The sequence below is a fragment of the Suncus etruscus genome, chromosome 10 (genome assembly GCF_024139225.1).
Source record: "Suncus etruscus isolate mSunEtr1 chromosome 10, mSunEtr1.pri.cur, whole genome shotgun sequence".
NCBI classification, from domain to species: Eukaryota; Metazoa; Chordata; class Mammalia; order Eulipotyphla; family Soricidae; genus Suncus; species Suncus etruscus.
The window spans coordinates 35,806,094-35,827,071 of record NC_064857.1 but is presented as its reverse complement, the minus strand read 5'-3'; the positions used below and the strand labels follow the sequence as shown (position 1 = coordinate 35,827,071).

General features: G+C 53.5%; 1 protein-coding gene across 1 annotated transcript; it reads right to left on the bottom strand.

Moving 5' to 3' along the window:
- Positions 1–4,264: 4,264 nt before the first annotated feature.
- NPR1 (natriuretic peptide receptor 1) lies at positions 4,265–20,123 on the bottom strand. Its single transcript, XM_049782379.1, has 22 exons — positions 19,217–20,123; positions 18,083–18,282; positions 17,224–17,337; positions 16,806–16,941; positions 16,371–16,462; positions 15,322–15,457; positions 14,723–14,807; positions 12,090–12,210; positions 11,152–11,226; positions 10,955–11,032; positions 10,160–10,264; positions 9,872–9,943; positions 9,628–9,784; positions 9,111–9,266; positions 8,355–8,523; positions 7,188–7,334; positions 6,964–7,087; positions 6,554–6,622; positions 5,754–5,928; positions 5,576–5,674; positions 4,490–4,581; positions 4,265–4,370 (listed from the first exon to the last, which is right to left on the bottom strand). The coding sequence occupies exons 1-22, from the start codon at positions 19,929–19,931 to the stop codon at positions 4,317–4,319; spliced, it is 3,171 nt and encodes a 1,056-aa protein (XP_049638336.1). The 5' UTR covers positions 19,932–20,123; the 3' UTR covers positions 4,265–4,316.
- Positions 20,124–20,978: the final 855 nt, after the last annotated feature.

The window sequence follows — 20,978 nt, the reverse complement described above, 5'->3', positions numbered from 1 at the left end:
GAAACCCTTTGTCCAGAGCAAGGCACAATTGAATGCCAACGATGACTGTTGTTACTCTTACCATACTCCAGGGAAACAGAGCTGCTCACCACCCCAGACCTACTCCAAAGGACACCCCACGGGAAACTCTACCAGGCTAGACTGCCCCTCCCAAGCTGGCAGAGTCCCTACACAAATCAGTCTCCCCAGTTGGGAGAGGAGGCCTTCCCGGACCCCCCCCCCTCAGACCGACCCCCCTCAGTAATGACTTTCCCAGGTCTTCCTGGCTTGGGGGGCCTTCTTCCTCCGGAAGGAAGGAAATCTCAGTTCCAGTGAAAGTTCTGGAGCTGCTGAAATCATCTACTTCTTATGGCCCCTCCTCATGCGCCCTCTAGCCCTGCACCCCCAGAGCCTGCTCTGCTCCGGAGCCAGGCTGCCCCGGAAGGATCTGAGCAGCCGTTTCCTCTGATTGTCTTGCTGGCCCTCCTCAGTCACTCAGTTCCCTGCCCCCTGCCTTCTGCCCCTCATCTCCACGGTGTTGCCTCCCCAGAGAACTCCCACACACAATCTCTGCAGAGATCCTGCACCCCACCCTGACCTCGGTCAGGGCCTTGGGGTTCCCAAAAGTGTGTCTACTCTCTTCCGGGCTGTGGCTACTCCAGGGAGGAGGAATTGGCTCTGGCGTGTGGCCTGGGGACATTGCATTTGCAGTGGTCACTAGGGCTGCCCTTTCTTAAAGGATAAAGCAGCCCTGGCCAGCCCACCTCTCCCGGTTCCTGGTAAGTTATATTGGGGTCTCCAAAGGGTAAGTAGAGACGCAGTTTCAGAAAACCACTGGACCGGAAAATGAGACTTTGGTCCCTTCCTGGCCCCCAGACCACTGTTGTGTCATTTTGAGCCTCCCCAACTCCACCCTTACTCCAGCCCACTGGCTGTGGGCGCCAGGAAGAGACTGGGTGACGAGGAGGGGCCTGTCTGCACTTGATGGATGGCACTACAGGAACGTCTGGCACTTTCCTGCCCCTGGGGGAGGTGAGGTTGAGACAGCTCGCCCCCACGTTCCATTCCTGCCCCACAGGAAGGGGGTGGGAGGGCCACACGCCCAGGAGAGCATTGGCTTGCAGCAGCTGAGTCCTGGCACCAACCTCTAGCACTGCCACCCCTTACGCTGGCTAGAGAATGAAAGGGCAGGTGGACAAAATCCTCGAAGCTCATGGGAGGGTAAACAGGGATGGCCATATTACCCCCAACCCTCCATCTAGGATCTGGATCGAGAGCCAGAGAAACCCCACAGCCATACTCTGCATTCTGTAAGTGGGTTGTTTTCCAAATGTGGCCCCAGCCTGAGAAAGGATCATTCCAAGGAATTGGTGAAGTCAAGGATTTGTCCATTTCTTTTTTTGGATTTTGGGCTACACCAGCAGTGTTCAGGGCTCAATAGTGATGGGACTTGGAGGGCCTTATCGGGGACCAGGGATCAAACCCAGTTCAGGCACCTGCCAGGCAAGTACTTTCACCCCTGTACTGTACTGTTTCTCCAGTCCAGTCAAATCATTTTTGTTTGTTTTAGGGCTACAATCATTGGTGTTCATGGTTTACTCCAAACTCTGCATTCAGGGATCACTCCTGGAGAACTCGAGGGACCATGTGGGTACTAGGATCTTCACAACATCCTTAGATACTTGGGGATGTGGCTTAGGGGCAAAGTGCAGACTTTGTATTACATGAGACCTAGGTTGGATCCTCTGCACCACACATACATACAGTGACAATGTTCGAGGCTGGGGGGATGGCATGGAATTGGAACTTTGATACCCCCCCCAAAAAACAGAAGGTGCCACTTCCTGCACAGCCACATACCCCTGACACCTACTGAAGAGCCCTTGAAGCATAGCATCCTCATAGCATCCTAGTATTGGACTATTTGGCGTATGGATTTGCTCATGGTTGGTTCTTGGTAGTAGCTTCCCATACCCCCTCAAAACTGCTTCCACCCACACACCCACACATCCACATGCAGTGTCCTTGATTAAACAGTAAAAATGTACTGGCATGTGTTAGGCTTATTATAATTATTTAAAACTAGTTAATAAGAGGCCAAAGCAATAGTACAATGGGTAGAGTGTGCCTTGCATGTAGCCAACCCAGGTTCAATCCCCAAGCATTCCATATGGTCCCCTGAGCCTACCAAGAGAAATATTTGGGCACAGAGTCAGGAAAACCCCTGAGTGCTGCTGGCTGTAGTCACCTCCCCCCCCAAAAAAAAAAAAACAACTTAGTTAATAAAGGGCCAGAGCAATAGTATAGCAGGTAGGGCATCTGCCTTGCACATGGCCAATCCACATTCAATTCCTAAGCATAGGATCCCCCAAAACCCTGTCAGGAGTGATTCCTGAGTGCAGAATCAGGTGTGATCTCTGAGCTGCCAGGTGTGGCCAAAATAATAACCAAAATAATAACAACAAAAATAATAAATAATAAGGGAGCTGGAAGCTAGAGGTAAGGTGTCTGCCTTGCAAACACTAGCCAAGGAACGGACCGAGGTTCGATTCCCCGGCGTCCCATATGGTCCCCCCAAGCCAGGGCGATTTCTGAGCGCGTAGCCAGGAGTAACCCCTGAGCATCAAACGGGTGTGCCCCCTTCCAAAAATAAGGGAGCTGGAGTGATAGCACAGCATTTGCTTTGCACAAGGCAAACCCAGGTTTGATCCCAGCATCCCATATGGTCCCTCAACCTGCCAGGAGTAACCTCTGAGGGCCATTATCTGTGCAGCCCTCCAAAAACAAACAAAAACTATTAATAACAATAATGAAACTAGTCAGTGATTCAGTCTTTCATTCTAATTGTCAGAATTGGTATACATACTGATCAGAAACCACATACACAAATGTTTTTTGGAGTCCATGATAATTCTCCCTGAACCACATTGAGGAATGCTCAGGGGAGGTTATGGGGCCTGAACCAAACCCAGAGCTCCTGTGCACAAAGCTTGAGATCAACTTCTGAATTCTCTCTCCAACCTTTATTTATTCCCTTTGTTCACTTTATTTTACTTTTGCAGTGTTAGGAAATGAATCAGGGCCTCATACACATAAAGCAAGTGCTCTGCATCTCTGCAGTATTCTCAATGATTACTTTTTGAGAGGAGAGGACGTGGTCATCCCTAGGTGTACGCAAAAGCTACTCCTGGCTCTCTACTCAGAGTTTACTCCCAGGTGCTAGGGAGGACCCTCTAAAGTGTTAAGACTCAAAACAGGATAGGCCATGTGCAAAGCAATGCATTAATCGTATTAATTTGTATTAATTCTCTGGCTCTGACCTAGTAACTTATTTTTTGGGTGGAAGACACATACCTAGTTTATTCAAGCCTATAAGCAAAGCATGCACTAAGACCACTGAGCTCTCTCTCTCTCCCTGACTCCAGAGCAACCCTCTCTCCTCTCCAAATGAGATACTTCCTGGCTAGAAGGACAGGAACAGGGAAGGCCCCTTACCTTGCACATGGTCCTTTCTGGTACCTCACAGGGTCCCCTGAGGATTGAAGCTGAGTACAGAGGCAAGACTAAGCAAGGAGAGGGCCCGGAGAGATAGCACAGCGGCGTTTGCCTTGCAAGCAGCCGATCCAGGACCATAGGTGGTCGGTTCGAATCCCGGTGTCCCATATGGTCCCCCGTGCCTGCCAGGAGCTATTTCTGAGCAGACAGCCAGGAGTAACCCCTGAGCAATGCCGGGTGTGGCCCAAAAACCAAAAAAAAAAAAAAAAAAAAAAAAGACTAAGCAAGGAGCTTAGTGGCCCCAAAACACATATTTAAAACCAACAACCGAAAGAAGAGACATTTTCACTGAAATAAAGACTTTAATGGTCTCTGCTTAGAGATGTAAGGGTGCAACTGACCCCCTTCACTCCAAAGCATCCAGTGGGATGGGGGGTGAGGGTCAAAGAGGTGAATGTTCCACATGGGCTAGGCCCTAACCTTAATTGGCTTCCCCAGCATCCAGATTCACCTGGAGTCCCTTTTCCTATGCTTCCAATTAGCTCTCCCTTACCCCTAGGAAGTCACAGTGTAGCATGGTTCAAGGTTGGAGGGAGGCATGAGGAGAGCACAGGAAGAGGCAGGAGAATGGTTGGTCAACACCCCACACCCTGTGAAGCCTGAGTCAGAGTGGTGAGTGGGGCTCCTTGGCCCTCTATTCTGGTTTGAGCGTTGGGACCCCCACCTGCCTTTTTCCAAGAGTGTTGGGCCAGGACCCTAAAGGCTCAATCCACTTCTCAATCCTCACAGGTTCAGCCTTCGCCTTGCAAAGAAAGGCAGTATGGGGGAGGCCTGATGGTCAGTCATCCGCTTCCACACTCCCCTAGGAGCCAGTAGGTCCGAACCCTGCCTTTGCCCTGGAAAGAAAATGATAGAGGGGCTGGGTCCGACACATGTTCCCAAGGCAGCCAAGAGGAGTCTGGGTGGGCAAGAGCCAGACAGCTCCAGGCAGGCAGACAGGCAAAACCTCCTCTACCTTCATCTCCACATCCCCTCGGAGTTCCAGGTCAAAGCCACCAAATTCCTCCAGCACGGCCTTGGTCTCAGAAGACAAGTGGATCCTCAGGGCTGGGCAGGACAAAGCGAGAGAAGGGGTAGTGAGGTGAATCCCTACCTACTCTTGTGTGGTGTCATCTACATCTGTTACATCCCAAACAGGCTTACTCATGAATCTATTCAGGAATCATTTCTCCAAATGCTTGGGGGACATAATAGGATTCAAACCAGAATCAGCTGTGTACAAGGCAAGCGCCTTCCCAGTACTCTCTCTCTAGCCCAGGACACTTGTACCAAACCAGACCCAGTCTGGGCTCCACAGACACCATTCTTTTAGCCTCCCCTCAGACTCAGAGGGGGGTTTCCACTGCTGAGGGTGTAGGTGGTTTTGTGCCCTCGAGTCAGTGAGCAGTCATGGTACTGATTAAATATGGCAGGAGGGCAGAAGATGAACCAGAGCACGACCAAGGGAAAAGATGGGAGCAGGTGGACCCTGGCTAGTTTCGCCACCCTGACTTCATGCCAGCGGTGGGGCTAGTTTTTAACTCCAGGACACAGGCATGGCTCTACCAAGAGATGAGGTTCAGAAAAGCAGAATTCCATGCCTGCCGTATTATTCAGCAGTTCTTGGATCTAAGTCCTGTGGGGTAGATCTTTTATTCCCATTTTATAGGTGAGGGAAATTGAGCCCTAGCAAAGTGACACAAAGCTGAAACAGCTTCTGAACGAATCAGCAAGAAGCAGGGTAGGGGGGACCAGAGCAATTGCGTTTGCCTTGGCCAACCCAGGTTCAATCTCCAGCATCCCAACTGTTCCCCGGAGAATCTGAGAGCAGAGCCTGGAGTAAGCCCTGAGCACCACCTGATGTGCCCCCTCAAAATAGAGGGGTGGAGAGAGAAAAAGAGAGAGAGACAGAGACAAAGAACAGACAGACAGACAGACAGACAGACAGACAGACAGACAGACAGACAGACAGACAGACAGAGCATCTGGGCCTGACCCATTGGAGGTAGGTCAGCCCCTGGAAGAGCTGCAGTAGGGGGTCCCCACTCACCCCCCCTCCTACCTTCCCCGTTAGACTCCATTCTGGACGCCGTGTTGACTGTGTCCCCAAAGAGGCAGTAACGGGGCATCTTGAGCCCGACCACGCCGGCACACACTGGGCCTGCAGGAGGGGGCGTGGCCGTTAGCGCCTGTAGGCGTGGCCTACAGCAGGCCCCCGCCCTCGCCCCGCCCGCCCACACCTGTGTGGATGCCAATGCGCAGGCGCAGCTGCTCCTCGGGCCGGTGGCGGATGCGGAAGGAGCGCACCGCGTCCAGCAGCGCCAGCGCCATGCGGGCCACCTCGCGGGCGTGCAGCCGCCCGTTCCGAACGGGGAGGCCCGACACCACCATGTAGGCGTCGCCGATGGTCTCCACCTGCGTGATGGATGCAGGGAGGAGGGGGTGCAGGACACCGAGGCAGGGACTTGGCTTTCCCGTGCACTGTCTCCTATGGCTGTTTGTCACACACACACACACACACACACACACACACACACACACACACACACACACACACACACACACACACAGAGTGCACTGTCTCCTATGGCTGTTTGTCACACACACACAGTGCACTGTCTCCTATGGCTGTTTGTCTCACACACACACACACACACTGGGCTGGCACTGTCTCCTATGGCTATTTGTCACACACACACACACACACACCCTGGGCTGGCACTGTCTCCTATGGCTGTTTGTCACACACACACACACACACACACACACACACACACACACACACACACACACACCCTGGGCTGGTCTCCTGTTTCTCTGACTGTGTCGGCTGGTCTCCAGTTCCTTTGACAGTCTCATGTACACACACACACACACACACACACACACACACACACCCTGGGCTGGTCGGCTGGTCTCCAGTTCCTTTGACAGTCTCATGTACACACACACACACACACACACACACACACACACACACACACACCCCTGGGCTGGTCTCCTGTCCCTCTGACTGTCGGCCCGTCCCACCACCACTCACCTTGTACACATCAAAGTTGTCTATGACGGCATCGAAGCAGGTGTACAAGTCATTGAGCAAAGTTACCACCTGCAGGGAAACAACCAACAACCCAGGTGGCAGAGTGTCAGAGACCAACCGCAATGGGTTTAAAGAGTGGAGGTGGGGGCCGGAGTGATAGCACATCAGTAGGACTTTCACCTTGCATGCTGCCCGGGTTCAATCCCTGGCATGCCATATACTCCCCCGAGCCTGCCAGGAGCTATTTCTGAGCTCAGAGTCAGGAGCAACCTCTGAGTACCACCAGGTGTGCCACCCCCCCCAAAAAAAAAAAAGCTGAAGGTGAAGAGACCCCCTTGCAGAAGTGGATGGAAGGGAGATGTTGTGCAGGGCATCCCTGCCTGCTTATACCAGCATGGCACCCCGCCTACCTGCATGGGTGTGCTCTCTGCTGACAGGGCTGTGAACCCCACAATGTCACTGAAGTAGATGGTGACACTGTCAAAGGCCTCTGCCTGTACAGTCTCTCCACGCTTCAGTTGCTCCGCTACAGAGCTGCAGGGGACAAGCAAGGGGGGTCAGCAGGAGGCACAGGGATGGGGCAGATGGGGTCTTCTGAGGGCCTCTGGGCAGGGCAGGACTGAGAGGTGCTCACTGCGGGAGGATCTGGTACAGCAGGGCCTCGGCCTTGCGCTTCTCCTCCAGGTAGGCCTGCGTGCGCTCCTCCACCAGCTCTTCCAGATTGTTGGCATACTGCTCCATGCGTGACAGCAGATTGTCCAGGATGTTGCTGCTCTGCTCCCTGCAGGCCACGTGAGTGTCAGGGGTGGGGGTAGGGTGTAAGGAGAATGGGATCCCACTCGAGTGTCCAACCCCCTGCCCTGTTACTCACTTCTTCCCTTCATATCAGCCCATTCCCTTAGAGAGTAGGCAGGGGTGGGGTGAGGCAGGGGAAAGAAAGGAATGAGAAAGAACCAACATTTTTTTTTTCTTTGGTTTTTGGGTCACACCCAGAAGTGCTCAGGGGTTACTCCTGGCTCTGTGCTCAGAAATCACCCCTGGCAGGCACTGGGGACCATATGGGATGCCGGGATTTGAATCACCGACCTTCTGCATGAAAGGCAAACACCCTACCTCCATGCTATCTCTCCAGCCCCACAACATTCTTTTTTAAAAATTTTTTGGTGTTTTGGGCCACACCCCTGGTGGCACTCAGGGGTTACTCCTGACTCTGTGCTCAGAAATTGCTCCTGGCGGGGCCAGGCGGTGGCGCTAGAGGTAAGGTGCCTGCCTTGCCTGCCCTAGCCTTGGATGGACCGAGGTTTGTTTTCCGGGTGTCCCATATGGTCCCCCAAGCCAGGAGCGACTTCTGAGTGCATAGCTAGGAGTAACCCCTGAGCATCACCGGGTGTAGCCCAAAAACCAAAAAAAAAAAAAAAAAAAAAAAAAAAAGAAAGAAAAGAAAAAGAAATTGCTCCTGGCTCGGGGGACCATATAGGATGGTCCAACTATCCATCCTAGGTCAGCAGCATGGAAGGCAAATGACCTACCGCTGTGCTACCACTCCTGTCCCTGAACCAACATTCTTCATGCCCTTGTGTCCAGGAGAAGGAGTGGGGCCCATGGGTGACAGTGAGGGCAGAAAGGGTCAGGGTGAGCGGTGGCCCACTTACTCAGTCCTGAAGACTGGAAGGGCTTTAGGCTGGGCTAGGTGGAGGAAAGGGGTGTGAGAGTAGTTGGGACAGCGAGTGACAAAATTCAGAAGGGGAAGCACCCTCAATCTGACAGTGGCTTGGTGACACTGGGGATAGGGGGAGGAGACCTGTTAAACTTGCGCAGGGCCAGGCGGATCTGCTGAAAGGGCGGCCGCTCCTGAGGGTCCTCGGCCCAGCAGCGCTGCATCAGCTGCCCCAGCTCTTCTAAGTGACTCTGCAGGGTCAGGGAGGGCCGGAAGGGGGGCTGCTCACCCCGAGTCACCCGCTCAATGATCTCTGGATTTGGGAGGGAAAGGCAGAGGGTGAGGTTGGCAGGATGTGGAGAGCCATTCACGAACATCAGGGCCTGAGAAAGTTGTGGAGATCACTGTGCCAAATGACAAGGCGGTGAGCATCACATGGGTAGGTTGCCTGCCACAGTCTTCCAGGGCTGGGGACTCTCTCACCTTTAGACTTTTTTTTTTTTTTTTTTTTTTTGGTTTTTGGTTTTTGGGCCACACCCGGTAACGCTCAGGTGTTACTCCTGGCTATGTGCTCAGAAGTTGCTCCTGGCTTGGGGGACCATATGGGACACCAGGGGATCGAACCGAGGTCTGTCCAAGGCTAGCGCAGGCAAGGCAGGCACCTTACCTTTAGCGCCACCACCCGGCCCCGACTTTATTTTATTGATTGATTGATTGATTGGTTTTGGGGCCACATCCAGCGATGCTCAGGGGTTACTCCTGTCTCTGCACTCAGAAATCACCCCTGGCAGGCTGGGAGACCACATAGGATGCCGGAAATCAATCGAACCAGGTTCCTCCCGGGTAGACCGAATGCAAAGCAAACACCCTATTGCCCTACCAATGTGCTATCTCTCTCACCTTTAGGACTGAGATCCAGACCTTCCACATGGAAGACTCCGCTCCTCAGAGCTATCTCCTGGAGAATGATCCCGAAGCTGTAGATGTCCCCGGCCTGGGAGCCCCGAGCAGGGGGTGAGGCCATTCGTAAGAGTTCAGGAGCTGTCCATAACTTTTCTGTGGGTCAGAGGCCTGGGGTCACAGGGTGAAGGGTTTCTAAGATAAGGAGGGAGGGGAAAGAGAGGCTTGGGGGATGGGGACGACTCGCAGGGGGGATTCCAGCTCTAACACTGGTTTTCAACCATTTCCCCAGGTAGCCTGGCCTACACACTGGACAGGTGGGCCAGGGTCAGCCCTCAGCGACTTGCACAGAGTAGCAAAAGTTCCTTTGGACTGCAGACTCCTGAGCTAGGAGAGGGTACAGGCCCCTTGGCCAGACTCTTCTATTTTTATGAATGGATACATAGGAAAATGTAACATGCTCCAGCCAATCAGAGCTCGTGGACAGAGTGGAGTCAGGGGTCAAAGGCAGGCTCACTGGCATAGAGGATATGTCCATGCTCAGGCTCTGGGTTCCTGAAGCTCTCCAGCCCATAGTCCGTGATCTTGAGCACAAAGCGTCCGTCCACCACACAGTTGGAGGACTTGAGATTCCCGTGGGAGCAGATGGCCCCGTTGTGCAGAAACAGCATACCCTGAGGGGTACAGAGATGGGGGTCTTGGGGTGCTCCAGAGGAGAAGCCGCTTGGCTGTCCTCCGGACCCAGGGCTCTTCAGACGCACCTTGACGATGTCATTGGTGAGAGAGTAACGGAACATCCAGTCCAGGGTGATGCTCTCATTCTCTAGGATGTCCTGCGGGACAGCAACAGTCACACCCACACCTCGGACACGTGTACACGTGTGTATGTATGTATATGTATGCATATGTGCTGACAAAGCCCTAGATTCATTCCTCGTTCACCCACCAATGTGGGAAATTAAGTCAGAGAGAAACATCCTGCCTGCTGGCCACTGAGCGGAAGGAAGGGATGAGGGGGTGAGAGGGTTTCTGAGTCGGCCTACACTCACCTGCAGGCTCCCACGGGGACAGTACTCTGTGAGGATGCAGATGTTCGGGGGATCGGTACAGGCACCTACAAACCTAGTCAGGTGTTCGTTCTGCACGTCCCGCATCTGCAATTGGCGGGGGCAGCATCAGGGGCCAGTGGAGACCCCATTTCTGCTATGTGGTCCCTAGGATCCCTTTTGTATGTCCCTCCCAGAGATCCCTCCTTTCCCCACTTAGGGTCCCTTTGCTTCACTCCCCATTCTTGCTTGGCAGATGTTCTAGCACCTGCCCTGGGGGGATTCCCACATGTTAACTCAGCTGTTCCTCCGTTGTGCTCAGGGACACACACCCCACACACACATTGTCAGTAGTGTCAGGAATAGAACATGGGGCTTCACACTAGCCAGGCATATGTCCCTGGTCCCCTCTATGCTCTTTAGGCCGCTGTCCCCCAAATACCCCATTTCCCCTGTTTCTACAGCCTTGGGAACAGCAGGTGGAGTGGGGGGACCCTCCTCCAGGATATATCCAATGGCCCTTCTTCATGCTTTATTTTTGGTTTTTGGGTCAGAGCAGGTAGGCAATTCTCAGGGCTTATTCTCAGTTCTGTGCTTAGGGCTTACTCTGGGTAGGGTTCTGGGGACCTTGCAGTGTCAGAGACTGAACCCAGCCTCCTACACGCAGCACCTGTGCTCCAGCCTGTTAGCAGCTCTAGGACCCCCTCCTCCCATCCTTAATATCCCTCATGCCACCCCCATAAATCAGGGCTACTTCAGGGCTTTGATGGGCCCTCCCTTGGACCCCCCCCACATTACATGCTTCAGCTCAAACAGAACTTTTCGTGTCAGCTCGATGCGCTTTCGGTTCACAAGCTTAATAGCCACAAGGTTGCCCTGGACAAAGGGACAATAAGGAAAGATACTGTGAAGAGCGTCTGGTGTTGCTGGCAACCCAACCCCAACTGGGGACCCTCCTGGGGGCTCCCTCAGAACCCAGCTCTGCCCTGGCCCACCTTGTAATAAGCCGTTTTGGCAAACACATGGAACTGACCCTCCGTAGTGAGCAGGGAGCCATAGTTGGAGCCTCTCTGCAGAAGAGGATAGGACACAGTTAGCCCCAGGATCTGGCTCTCTAGGTCAGCCTCTGCACCCAGCTCTTCACTAACTGGCACTGGCTTCAAGCTCAGGACTTCCTTCTCACACCCCACTGTGAGATTGTCCCCCCCCCCCAGAATGGGGGCTTTGTACAGGCAAAAATGCTCTGGGGCCAGAGAGATAGCATGGAGGTAAGGTGTTAGCCTTGTAAGCAGAAAGATGGAGGTTTTTCATTTCATATGGTTCCCTGAGCCTGCCAGGAATGATTTCTTTTTTTTTTTTTTTTTTTTTTTTTTAGTTAAAGATTTTTTTAAAAATTATCTTTATTCAGGAATGATTTCTGAGCATAGAGCCAAGAGTAACCCCTGAGCGCTGCCGGGTGTGACCCAAAAACAAACACACACACACAAAAAAATGCTCTCCACTCCTTTCAGCTGTCACCTCCCTTCATGTGTTTTTATGTGTGTATATATATGCATATGTGTGTGTGTGCACACATGGCAGTATTCAGGACTTACACTTGGCTCTGCACTCAAGGTTCATTCCTTATATTGCTGTGAAGATCCTGTGCAGTACTGGGAATGAACTCAGGTCAGCTGTGGATAAGGCAGCTCCATGTCCACTGTCTTTCAGCCCCTCCCCTCCCTTATTTATAAATGTGTTTCCACAAATACCGTCACTGACCTCAGAGAGATGTGTGTGAAAAAACTGTGTGTGATGAGGCCCTGAAGCTGTCCCATTCCCTGGGATAAACTCGGAGAGAGAGAGAGAGACCTGGTCCAGCCAACATCATACAGACCCAAGCTGAGACAGAAGCCCCACAACCCTACCAGTCAGCCCCAGGCCTCCTCCTCACCCCGCTCAGGGTCAGCCGGCTGCCTGTACTCCGGAGGTGTCTCTCCAGGCTACTGGGTTCCACGTCTTCCCACCGCACCCGCCACAGCTCCGAGGCCAGCTCCTTCTCTAGCTGCATCTTCCTAAAGTGTGAAACCTGTGTCTGAGCCCAGGTGGGAGGACCTGACCCTCTGCTTGGGCTCAGCGACCAGCTTCTCACTGAGAATCACCAAGAGAGAAGGAAAGGCCCTTCCTCAAGGACATAAACCTATTTGGTTCACTGCTTCCATTCCAGGAACAAAATGCTCAGTGACCCTGAAAATCTCCCTTACTTTTCCTTTGATTTTTGGTCACACCTGAAAGTGCTAGAAATCTCCACCATGCAAACTATACTGCGTGAACCACCTAAGCTATCTCTCAGGCCTTGGAGATCCACCTCTTATTTATTGGGTTTGGGTTTGGGTTTGGGGCCATGCCCAGCTGTCCTCAGGGGTTTCTCCTGGCTCTGCTCAGGGATCCCTCCTGGCAGAACTTGAAGGAACATATGTGGTGTCAGGGATCAAACCTGGCCAGGGCAGGAACAAAAGCAGAGCAGTAGGATGTTTGTCTTGTATACAGCTGACCTGGGTTCAATCCCCAGCATCCCATATTGCTCTCCCAAACCCTCAAGCTTGCCAGGAGTGACCCCTGAGCTCTACTAGGCATAGCAAAAAACAATCAAACAAACAAAAAAAAAAGTGCAAGAGAAATGCCTTCCTGCTGCCCTGTTTATCTGGCCCCTGTAATCTACTTCTTTTGGTATTTATTTGTTTGCTTTGGGGCCATACCTGGCTTACTCTATTCAGAGGCTTAGAGGATTATATGGGTTATCAGAAACAAACCCAGTTAACTGGTCATGTGTAAGGTAAGTACCCTACCCACTATACTAATTACTTCAGCCCTGTAATCTCTATCATTTTAGTATTTTTGGATGCTTTGTTTTTGTTTTGTTTTTGTTTGGAGTCATACCCAATGATGCTTATTCTTGACTCTGCTTTCAAGGATCATTCCTGGCAGATCTTGGGGATCATATGGGATGCTAGGGAAGAATACCCTACTTGCTCTACAATCTCTCCAGACCTATAATCTATGTTTTTATTTTTATTTATTTGTTTGTTTTTGGGTCACACCCGGCAGCGCTCAGGGTTTACTCCTGGCTCTACGCTCAGGAATCACTCCTGGTAGGCTTGGGGGACCATATGGGATGCCGGGATTCGAACCACCGTCCTTCTGCATGCAAGGCAAATGCCTTACCTCCATGCTATCTCTCCGGACCTTTTTTTTTTTTTTTTTTTGTCTATAGTCTACCTTTTTAAAAGGAACAAACAGTAGTTGTCTTAAAAAATACTCCTAGTCTAGTCTTAGCACCCCAGGTCCAGTTGCCCAATCTGAGAAACACCATTAGTGTCACACGTGTGGGTGACATTCTGAGTCCCTAGGGACATCAGGGGTAGCAATTTCACTTATCTGAGTCACAATCTTTTTTTTTCCTTTTTTTTTTTTTTTTTTTTTTTGCCACACATGGTGGCACTCAGGGGTTACTCCTGGTTCTACACTCAGAAATTGCTTCTGACAGGGTTGGGGGACCATATGGGATGCCAGGGATAGAACCTGGGTCCATTCCTGATCAGCTGTGTGCAAGGCAAACACCATATCCCTGTGTTATCACTCTGACCCCCTGAGTTGTGACTCATCTTGTTCTCATTTAAAAACTGCACCCCTCAAATTTTACTATGAAGCACTGTCATGAGCGCTATAAGAAATGCCTTGAGGGGCTGGAGATATAGCATGGAGGTAAGGCGTTTGCTTCTCATGCAGAAGGTCAGTGGTTTGAATCCCGGCGTCCCATATGGTCCCCCTGAGCCTGCCAGGAGCGATTTCTGAGCGTAGAGCCAGGAGTAACCCCTGAGCACTTCTGGGTGTGACCCAAAAAACAAAACAAAAAAAAAAAAAAAAGAAAAAAGAAATGCCTTGAGCAGTGAAACTGGTGCACAGAATCCACATTCCAGCAAATACCCTCTTCTGCCCTTCTGCTTCACTCCCTCAGCCCTTCATCCCAGCAATGCTCTTATCCCTAGGCCTCCCACTGGAAGGCTGGAGAGGACCTCTGCTTCTCCTCAAGTTCTAGCAAGTGAACACAGCTCGGTTAGACATGGATTAATCCCAATTGCTATGCCCCCCCCAATATTTTTATTTTTTTCCCCGCCCACTTCCCCCCCCCAATATTTTTAATTTAAAACAAGCAAACAAACATGTGGGACCAGAGCAAATAGCACAGTGGGTAGGGCATTTGTCTTTCATGCAGCTGACCCAGATTCAATCCCCAAGATCCCATATGGTCCCCTGAGCCTGCCAGGAGTAATTTCTGAGAGCAGAGCCAGGAATAACCCCTATGTGCCACTGGGTGTGGCCCTAAAACCTAAACAACAACAAAAAAACTTCTGTAACTCATGGTTTCCATTCTCTCCACACACTCTCCAATGCCACTCTCCTCTCTGCTCCTCTGGGCTCGCCCAGATCCACCAATTGACTCCTCTCTTCCCCCATTTTTACCCTAGGCCCTCCACCCTCCCCTCCTCTCCAGGCCTCCCTCCCTGCTCTCACTCCCATGCTCACCTGTAGATGAAGAAGGAGATGATCAGGATGCAGAACAGGGAGAGGCTTCCCACCAAAGCCATCACCTCCAGAGGGGAAAAGTAGTCTGTGGGAGGGAGCCCGCATCCCAGTGGAAGACTGTTAGCAGCAGAAGTTTCTTTTCTTTCTTTCTTTCTTTCTTTCTTTCTTTCTTTCTTTCTTTCTTTCTTTCTTTCTTTCTTTCTTTCTTTCTTTCTTTCTTTCTTTCTTTCTTTCTTTCTTTCTTTCTTTCTTTCTTTCTCTTTTCTCTCTATCTATCTATCTATCTATCTATCTATCTATCTATCTATCTATCTATCTATCTATCTATCTATCTATCTATCTATCTATCTATCTAAGCCAGGCAGTGCTCAATGCTTACTCCTGGCTCTGGGACCATAAGAAACATCAGGGATCAAATCCAAGTCAACCATATATAAGGCCAGTGACCCACCTGCTGTCCAATCTCTATCTCTGGGCCTTATAGTCTACTAGTCAGTGACCTGGGCTGGCAGAGGCAAGAAAGGAAAAGGCTCTCCCCCAAGCCCCCAAGAACATGTCCCCAAATTTAGAGGCCTGGAGGCCTGGACAGTGGAGGTCACCTTGGTTGCAGGCTGGGTCCTCGTAGTCAAAGCCACACTTGGGGATATCAGGCGGTGGGTGTCCCAGAGGCCAGTTCAGTTTGCGCCCTGACTCTGCCACCAGCTCTTGAGAAGTCCCATTGTAGTTCAGAACCACCTATGGGAGGAAGAAGGACTAGGCAAGGAGCTGAGGGGGGGACCTGTTGTTGTCCCACCCGCCTTTCTACTTCTGGACTATCAGGTATTTAAGGAACTGCTATGGGCCATTGCAGAGAGCCAACACACACACACACACACACACACACACACACACACACACACATACACACACACCTCTTGGTGTGAAGGCAGAAACATTTGACACCTGGAATGAAGAGATAGAATGTGAGGGAAGGCACTTGTCTCCACATAGGGTCCCTCAACCCCTACTAGGAGTGACCCTGAATGCAGAGCTAGAAATAAGGCCTGACCACACCGGGCTCCGAAAGAAAGAAACAAAACCCCAAAAATTAAAATATCAAACCACTTAAAGCTTTATAAGTAAAAGGTCATATATTTATACTATAGCTGGTAAGGCCCTTGCCTTGCATGTAGCTGACACTAATCCCAAGCGCCACCAGTAGTGGCCCCTGACTACAGAGGCAGGGATAATCCTTGAGCAAGACCAGGTGTTGCTCAACACTCTCCCCTCAAAAAGAAACAAAGGTTCAAATGAAACTGGCACCTAAAGGGTTGATAACTGTGGGCCAAAGCACAGAGAAAAAGAAGAAAGGGCTTTCAACCCACATCCCAGTATCTACCTACCCCAAATATCTTTCCTCCAGGAAGCTCATCTAGACCTCCTCCTGCCTGGCACCTGGTCCCATGTACACCTCTGATCAGACATGTATGTGTTTGTCTTGGGTCTGCATCAGCTGCCAGTCAGGAGCCCCACTGCCTCCACCAGAGAGAGTCCTTCTCTCAAGGAATGGCTGAGCCCTGTGGCTCAGGGTGTGCCCCCAGACTGGAACAGGTCTCAGTTCCACAGGCTCTCTGGATAGACCGATGGACAGATGGGCCCCAGAGCTCACCCTGAACTCCCCGTTCGCAGGTTCCATATCCCACAAGGAGAAGTCGGTCTCCCGATCGCCATTGCTGTCGATACTCAGGTACCCAGTCACACCTGGGATCCGGAGGAAGAGGAAGACTTTGGTTTACAACCAAGAAGTTCAGGGATTTCCCTATCAGAACCCCCAATCTTTTCTGCCTGTCCTCCCAGCTGTAACATGGAGCCGGAACTGAAATGATAGATGATTCAGCGCCAGGAATAACTGGGCCAGGAACTCTGGCATCAACTTCAGGGAACTGGGGAGCCAAGAGGGTAGCTGGTGGGGCCCTTATAAGGAGAGGAGCCACCTAGAGCAGACCAGTAACCCCCCACATCCAGCTCTGGTGCCGGCCTCTCTCGGGGCCTCTTGCCTGAACTACCCCAAGGCAGTCCCTTCTTGCCCCATCCAGGCCCTGACCTTGGAAGCTGCGGTTCCACATCCTCTGGGTGATGCTCTCTCCATCAGTGACAGTGCCACCCTCGATCAGAGTCTCCTCCACGGCCTGAATGTAGAGTAGCAGTCCATCATGGAAGGCCGCGGGGATGGTGTTCACCTGCAGGAGGTAGGGAGGGGGTCTGAGGGGTCCAGAGGAGCACTGGGAATGGGACAAGCTCCCAGGATTGTGTAACCTGGAAGGAAGATGTCACTGTTCCTAAGAGACCCAAGGTGCTAATAATGCCCGATGGGCAGCTGGTGAGGGCTTTCTGGTTCAATGTGGGGCTGCCCCACTTGTCAGAGTCCCTCTGTCCTCAAGAACCCCTCAACAAAGTTGGAGGAGAAACGAGGAGTCGGGGAGGGGTCCCAGGATGGCAGAGAACAAAAGAACCCCCCTTACCAGACCATCCTGCACAGTAAAGTTGAAATGCTCCAGGGCCACTTGTTTGAGCTGCGTCAGGAACTCGTAGTATTCAGGGTTCTCCGGCTCCTTATAAGTGATGATTTTGACAGCCTGTAGAAGAGGTCAGTGGAAAAGGGAATGGGGAATGGCTGACTCAGTCCCCTATGTCCTGTTGCCCCCCTACACACACAATCCAGGTGACATTTCCTGAGTGTGCTGCTAATCTCATTAAGGACAGCCCCCAGAGTGAGGCTTCTATTCGCCCTGTAAACAGTGGAACTAAACAAACTTCCTCAATCCAGGGGCCAGAGAGAGAGAGCACAGCGGTAGGGTTTTTATCTTGCACGCAGGCCAATCCAAGATGGACCCAGATTCGATTCCTGGGATCCCATATGGTCCCTTGCCTGCCAGGAGCAATTTCTGAGCGCAGAGCCAGGAGTAACCCCTGAGCACTGCCAAGTGTAGCCCCAAAACAAAACAACAACAACAAAAAAAAACCCCACAACCCTCCCAATCCATTCTCCACTCTCTTGCCAGTCCCCTGACCCAAAACTTTCCTGGAACCCTTTTTATTGTTTTTCTGGGCAACACCTGGTGATTACTCCTGACAGGTTCAGGGGACTATATGGGATGCCAGGAATCGAATTCCCCTTGGCCGGTGTGCAAGGCAAACTCCCTACCCGCTATATGCTCCGACCCCAGGGATAACTTCTAGTGGTGCTCAGGGACCCTATGGAATGCAGGACGGAACCCAAGTTGGCCAGGGGCTCTCTGCTCCCAGTCCTGGAATCCTTCTCCCCACACACGATGCTGTGCTCTGTTGACCCTGGTCTGGTCTTGCAGCGCTGATACCCACTTGAAAGGCCTGGTGGGCGCTGCGGTCCAGCTTGTCCCCTCGCACCCAGGGCTTGCGGGGAGCTGGTCCATGCGCTCCTTGCAGACTGTGCCCAAACAAGTCCAAGTGGAAAAAGACGTAGTCAGTGCCGCTCATGCCCTGTTCCTGCGCCAGGAGTATGAGAGTCCGGAAGGTATCTGGGGGGCTGCAGACGTAGATAACTGCGGAAAACGCGCAGATAGGAGAGACGAGACGGGTGAATTGGTGGAGAGAAAGGGAAGGTAGTAGGAGAAGTGCGGGGCTCCCTGGTGAGATCAGAGCCAGGGACCGGGAGGTGGAGGGAGGGTGAGAGGAGGTCGGAGGTGGGACCTGGGAGGCAAGGCGTAGGTTTGGGAGGAGGCTGTTGGAAGAGACAGAAAATGGGCTATTAAAAAAGTGGGGGGGGGGGCCGGAGAGATAGCACAGCGGCGTTTGTCTTGCAAGCAGCCGATCAGGACCAAAGGTGGTTGGTTCGAATCCCGGTGTCCCATATGGTCCCCCGTGCCTGCCAGGAGCTACTTCTGAGCAGACAGCCAGGAGTAACCCCTGAGCACAGCCGGGTGTAACCCAAAAACCAAAAAAAAAAAAAAAAAGGGGGGGGGGAGGGAACCAGAGCGATAGCACAGCTGGTAGAGCGTTTGACTTGCACAGGCCAAGTGGAATTCGATCCTAGGCCTTTCATATCATCCCTTGAACCTGCCAGAAGTGATTCCTGAGCGCAGAGCCAGGAGTGTCGGCCGGATGTGGCCCCCCAAAACCAAAACCAACCAATCAACCAAATAAAAAACCCATAAAACCAAAAACGGGAGCTAAGCCAGGATCCCACTAGTGCTTGCCAGCGTCCACTGGACAGAGGGGCAGAAGGGAGGCAGTGGAGTGGAGGCCCGACAGGCGAGCAGGGAGAGCAGGGGCAGCAGGGAAACCGGTGCAAAGAAGACCGACCTGGGCAGGGAGAGCTGAAGCCAGGCAGGAGGCAGGGCAGGGCAGGGCAGGGCAGGGCAGGGCAGGGAAGGTTCCAGAAGGCAAGGGCTGTAGCTGTGGCTATGGTGCTGGGACTAAGGCTTTGGCTTTGGCTGTGTCTGTATCTGTGGCCGGGACCTAGGCAGGGCCGCTCACCCCTGCCCTTGCGCTGCACCGTGCGCAACAGCTTGATGTAGTGGTCGCGGTCCCCCTCGGCGAACTCCAGGTGGTCCACGGTGACGTTGAGGCTCTGGCGGAGGCGCAGGTAGAGGCCCTCGACGACAAAGAAGCAGGGCTGGTCGTCGGTGGGCGGGTAGGCGTAGAGCACGAGCGCCTGGCGCCTCCAGCCCAGCCAGTGGTGCAGCGCGACCACCATGTCCCCCAGCTTCACGTAGCTGGGCCCGGTGCGCGTGGTGAGCGCGTACTCGTCCTTGGCGCCGAAGCCCACCGCGGGGGCCCCGGCCGTGAGCAGCGGCAGCCGCCAGTGGGCCGTGAAGCGACCCACGGGCGCGGCGGCGTACACGCAGCCGGGGCCCAGGAAGGCGGCGGGCCGATGCTCCCACTTGAGATCCACGGCGGCCAGCGGCGCGGCCGTGTCGGAACACACTCCGCGCGAGTCCTCGCTGCTGCCCAGCACGATGCGCACCGTCCAGTTAGCCAGCGGCCCGGGGCGCGCTTGTGCCGCCGCCAGTGCCAGCTCCACCGCCGGGCCCACGCGTGACCACGACCACGGGTACGACGTGTTGGTCAGCGGGAGCACCACGGCCACCGTCAGGTCGTTTGCCTGAGCCCCGAGAGCGCACTGTAGAAGCGGCAGCAGCAGCAGCAGCAGCAGGAGGTGGGCGCCCACGGTGCGCCCTGCGTGCGGCATGGTCTCAGCGGGCTCCGCGCTTGGCTAGCTCCCTCATCATAGCCTCGGAGGTGCTCCCCAAGGTTTCGACAGCCTCTCCGGGGCGTCTGCGGGAGGATTTGGAGCCGCGCGTGGGGTGCCTCGGGATGGCGGCCAGGTCCCGGGGTGTGCGCGCCCAGGGCGCAGAGGAGCAGGTGGGCACAGAAAAAGGAGTCGGAAGAGACGATCGGGATAGCGAGCACAGTTCGGGGAGCCAGGAACGGGGGGAATTTGTGCAGGGAAGACAGACAGATAGACAGACACAGACAGGCAGCCGGAGAGAAGGCAAGCAGGAGAGGATGCGGGAGCCGCCGAGGTCCGATGCGTACTGGTGTTGGTTGCCGGCGTGGGGCGTCCGGCCGGCCGGGCTCAGGGCTCCGAGCCCTTCCTCTCTCTCTCTCCCTCCCCTCCAACCGCTTCCCCTCCCAGACCCGGTGACAGAAGGGCCAAGCCAGGATCTTTAACTCTTCCCTCCCCGCCTGCCCGCTCCAGGTCTTCGACTCTCCCGCGTCCCCGCCCCGCGCGCGTGCAAACCCGCCCGAGGGGCGCCCTCGCGTGGGGACAGGGCCGGGTGGAGTCGTGGGTGAACTTGGGTGTGTGCGTGACTCAAGGAGGGCTTCCCTTTTGGGCCCTGTCCTGCCACCCGGGGTCTAGGGCGACGTGGAAGGACTTGTGTGCCCACTTAGGAACGTGCCCGAGACAGTGAGCGCATTGGGGACGCGTGGCAGGCTGGTTGACAGGTGGGTGACAGGCTTCTTGACAAATCATGGATATTGCCAAGACCAGTGTCCCGGGACGTGGCCCGGTCCAGAGTCCCCTCTGGCTTCCAGGTGGAGCCCAGGTGCCTCCCCAGAGTGAAGGGACCCTAGCCGGTTCGCCCATGACAGATGGAATGGACCGCGCACGGCCTGTGCGCTCTAAGGGCTCTTAGGGCCACCTCGGCTTTGGTGCGTTTGGTTTTGTGTTGGGGACCCTGGAACAGCTTTTGCCACCCGGCTTTTGGGCAGCTTTTGGGACAGCTTTTGGGCA

Bases quoted from the DNA above. Each gene is read 5' to 3' on its own strand.
- NPR1 (XM_049782379.1), bottom strand. From the start codon at position 19,931: ATGCCGCACGCAGGGCGCACCGTGGGCGCCCACCTCCTGCTGCTGCTG. The intron at 11,227-12,089 runs GTGAGGAGGAGG...CCTCTTCTGCAG, and splicing joins GCCGGCTGACCCTGAGCGGG to AGAGGCTCCAACTATGGCTC. The intron at 9,785-9,871 runs GTGCGTCTGAAG...TGTACCCCTCAG, and splicing joins TCACCAATGACATCGTCAAG to GGTATGCTGTTTCTGCACAA.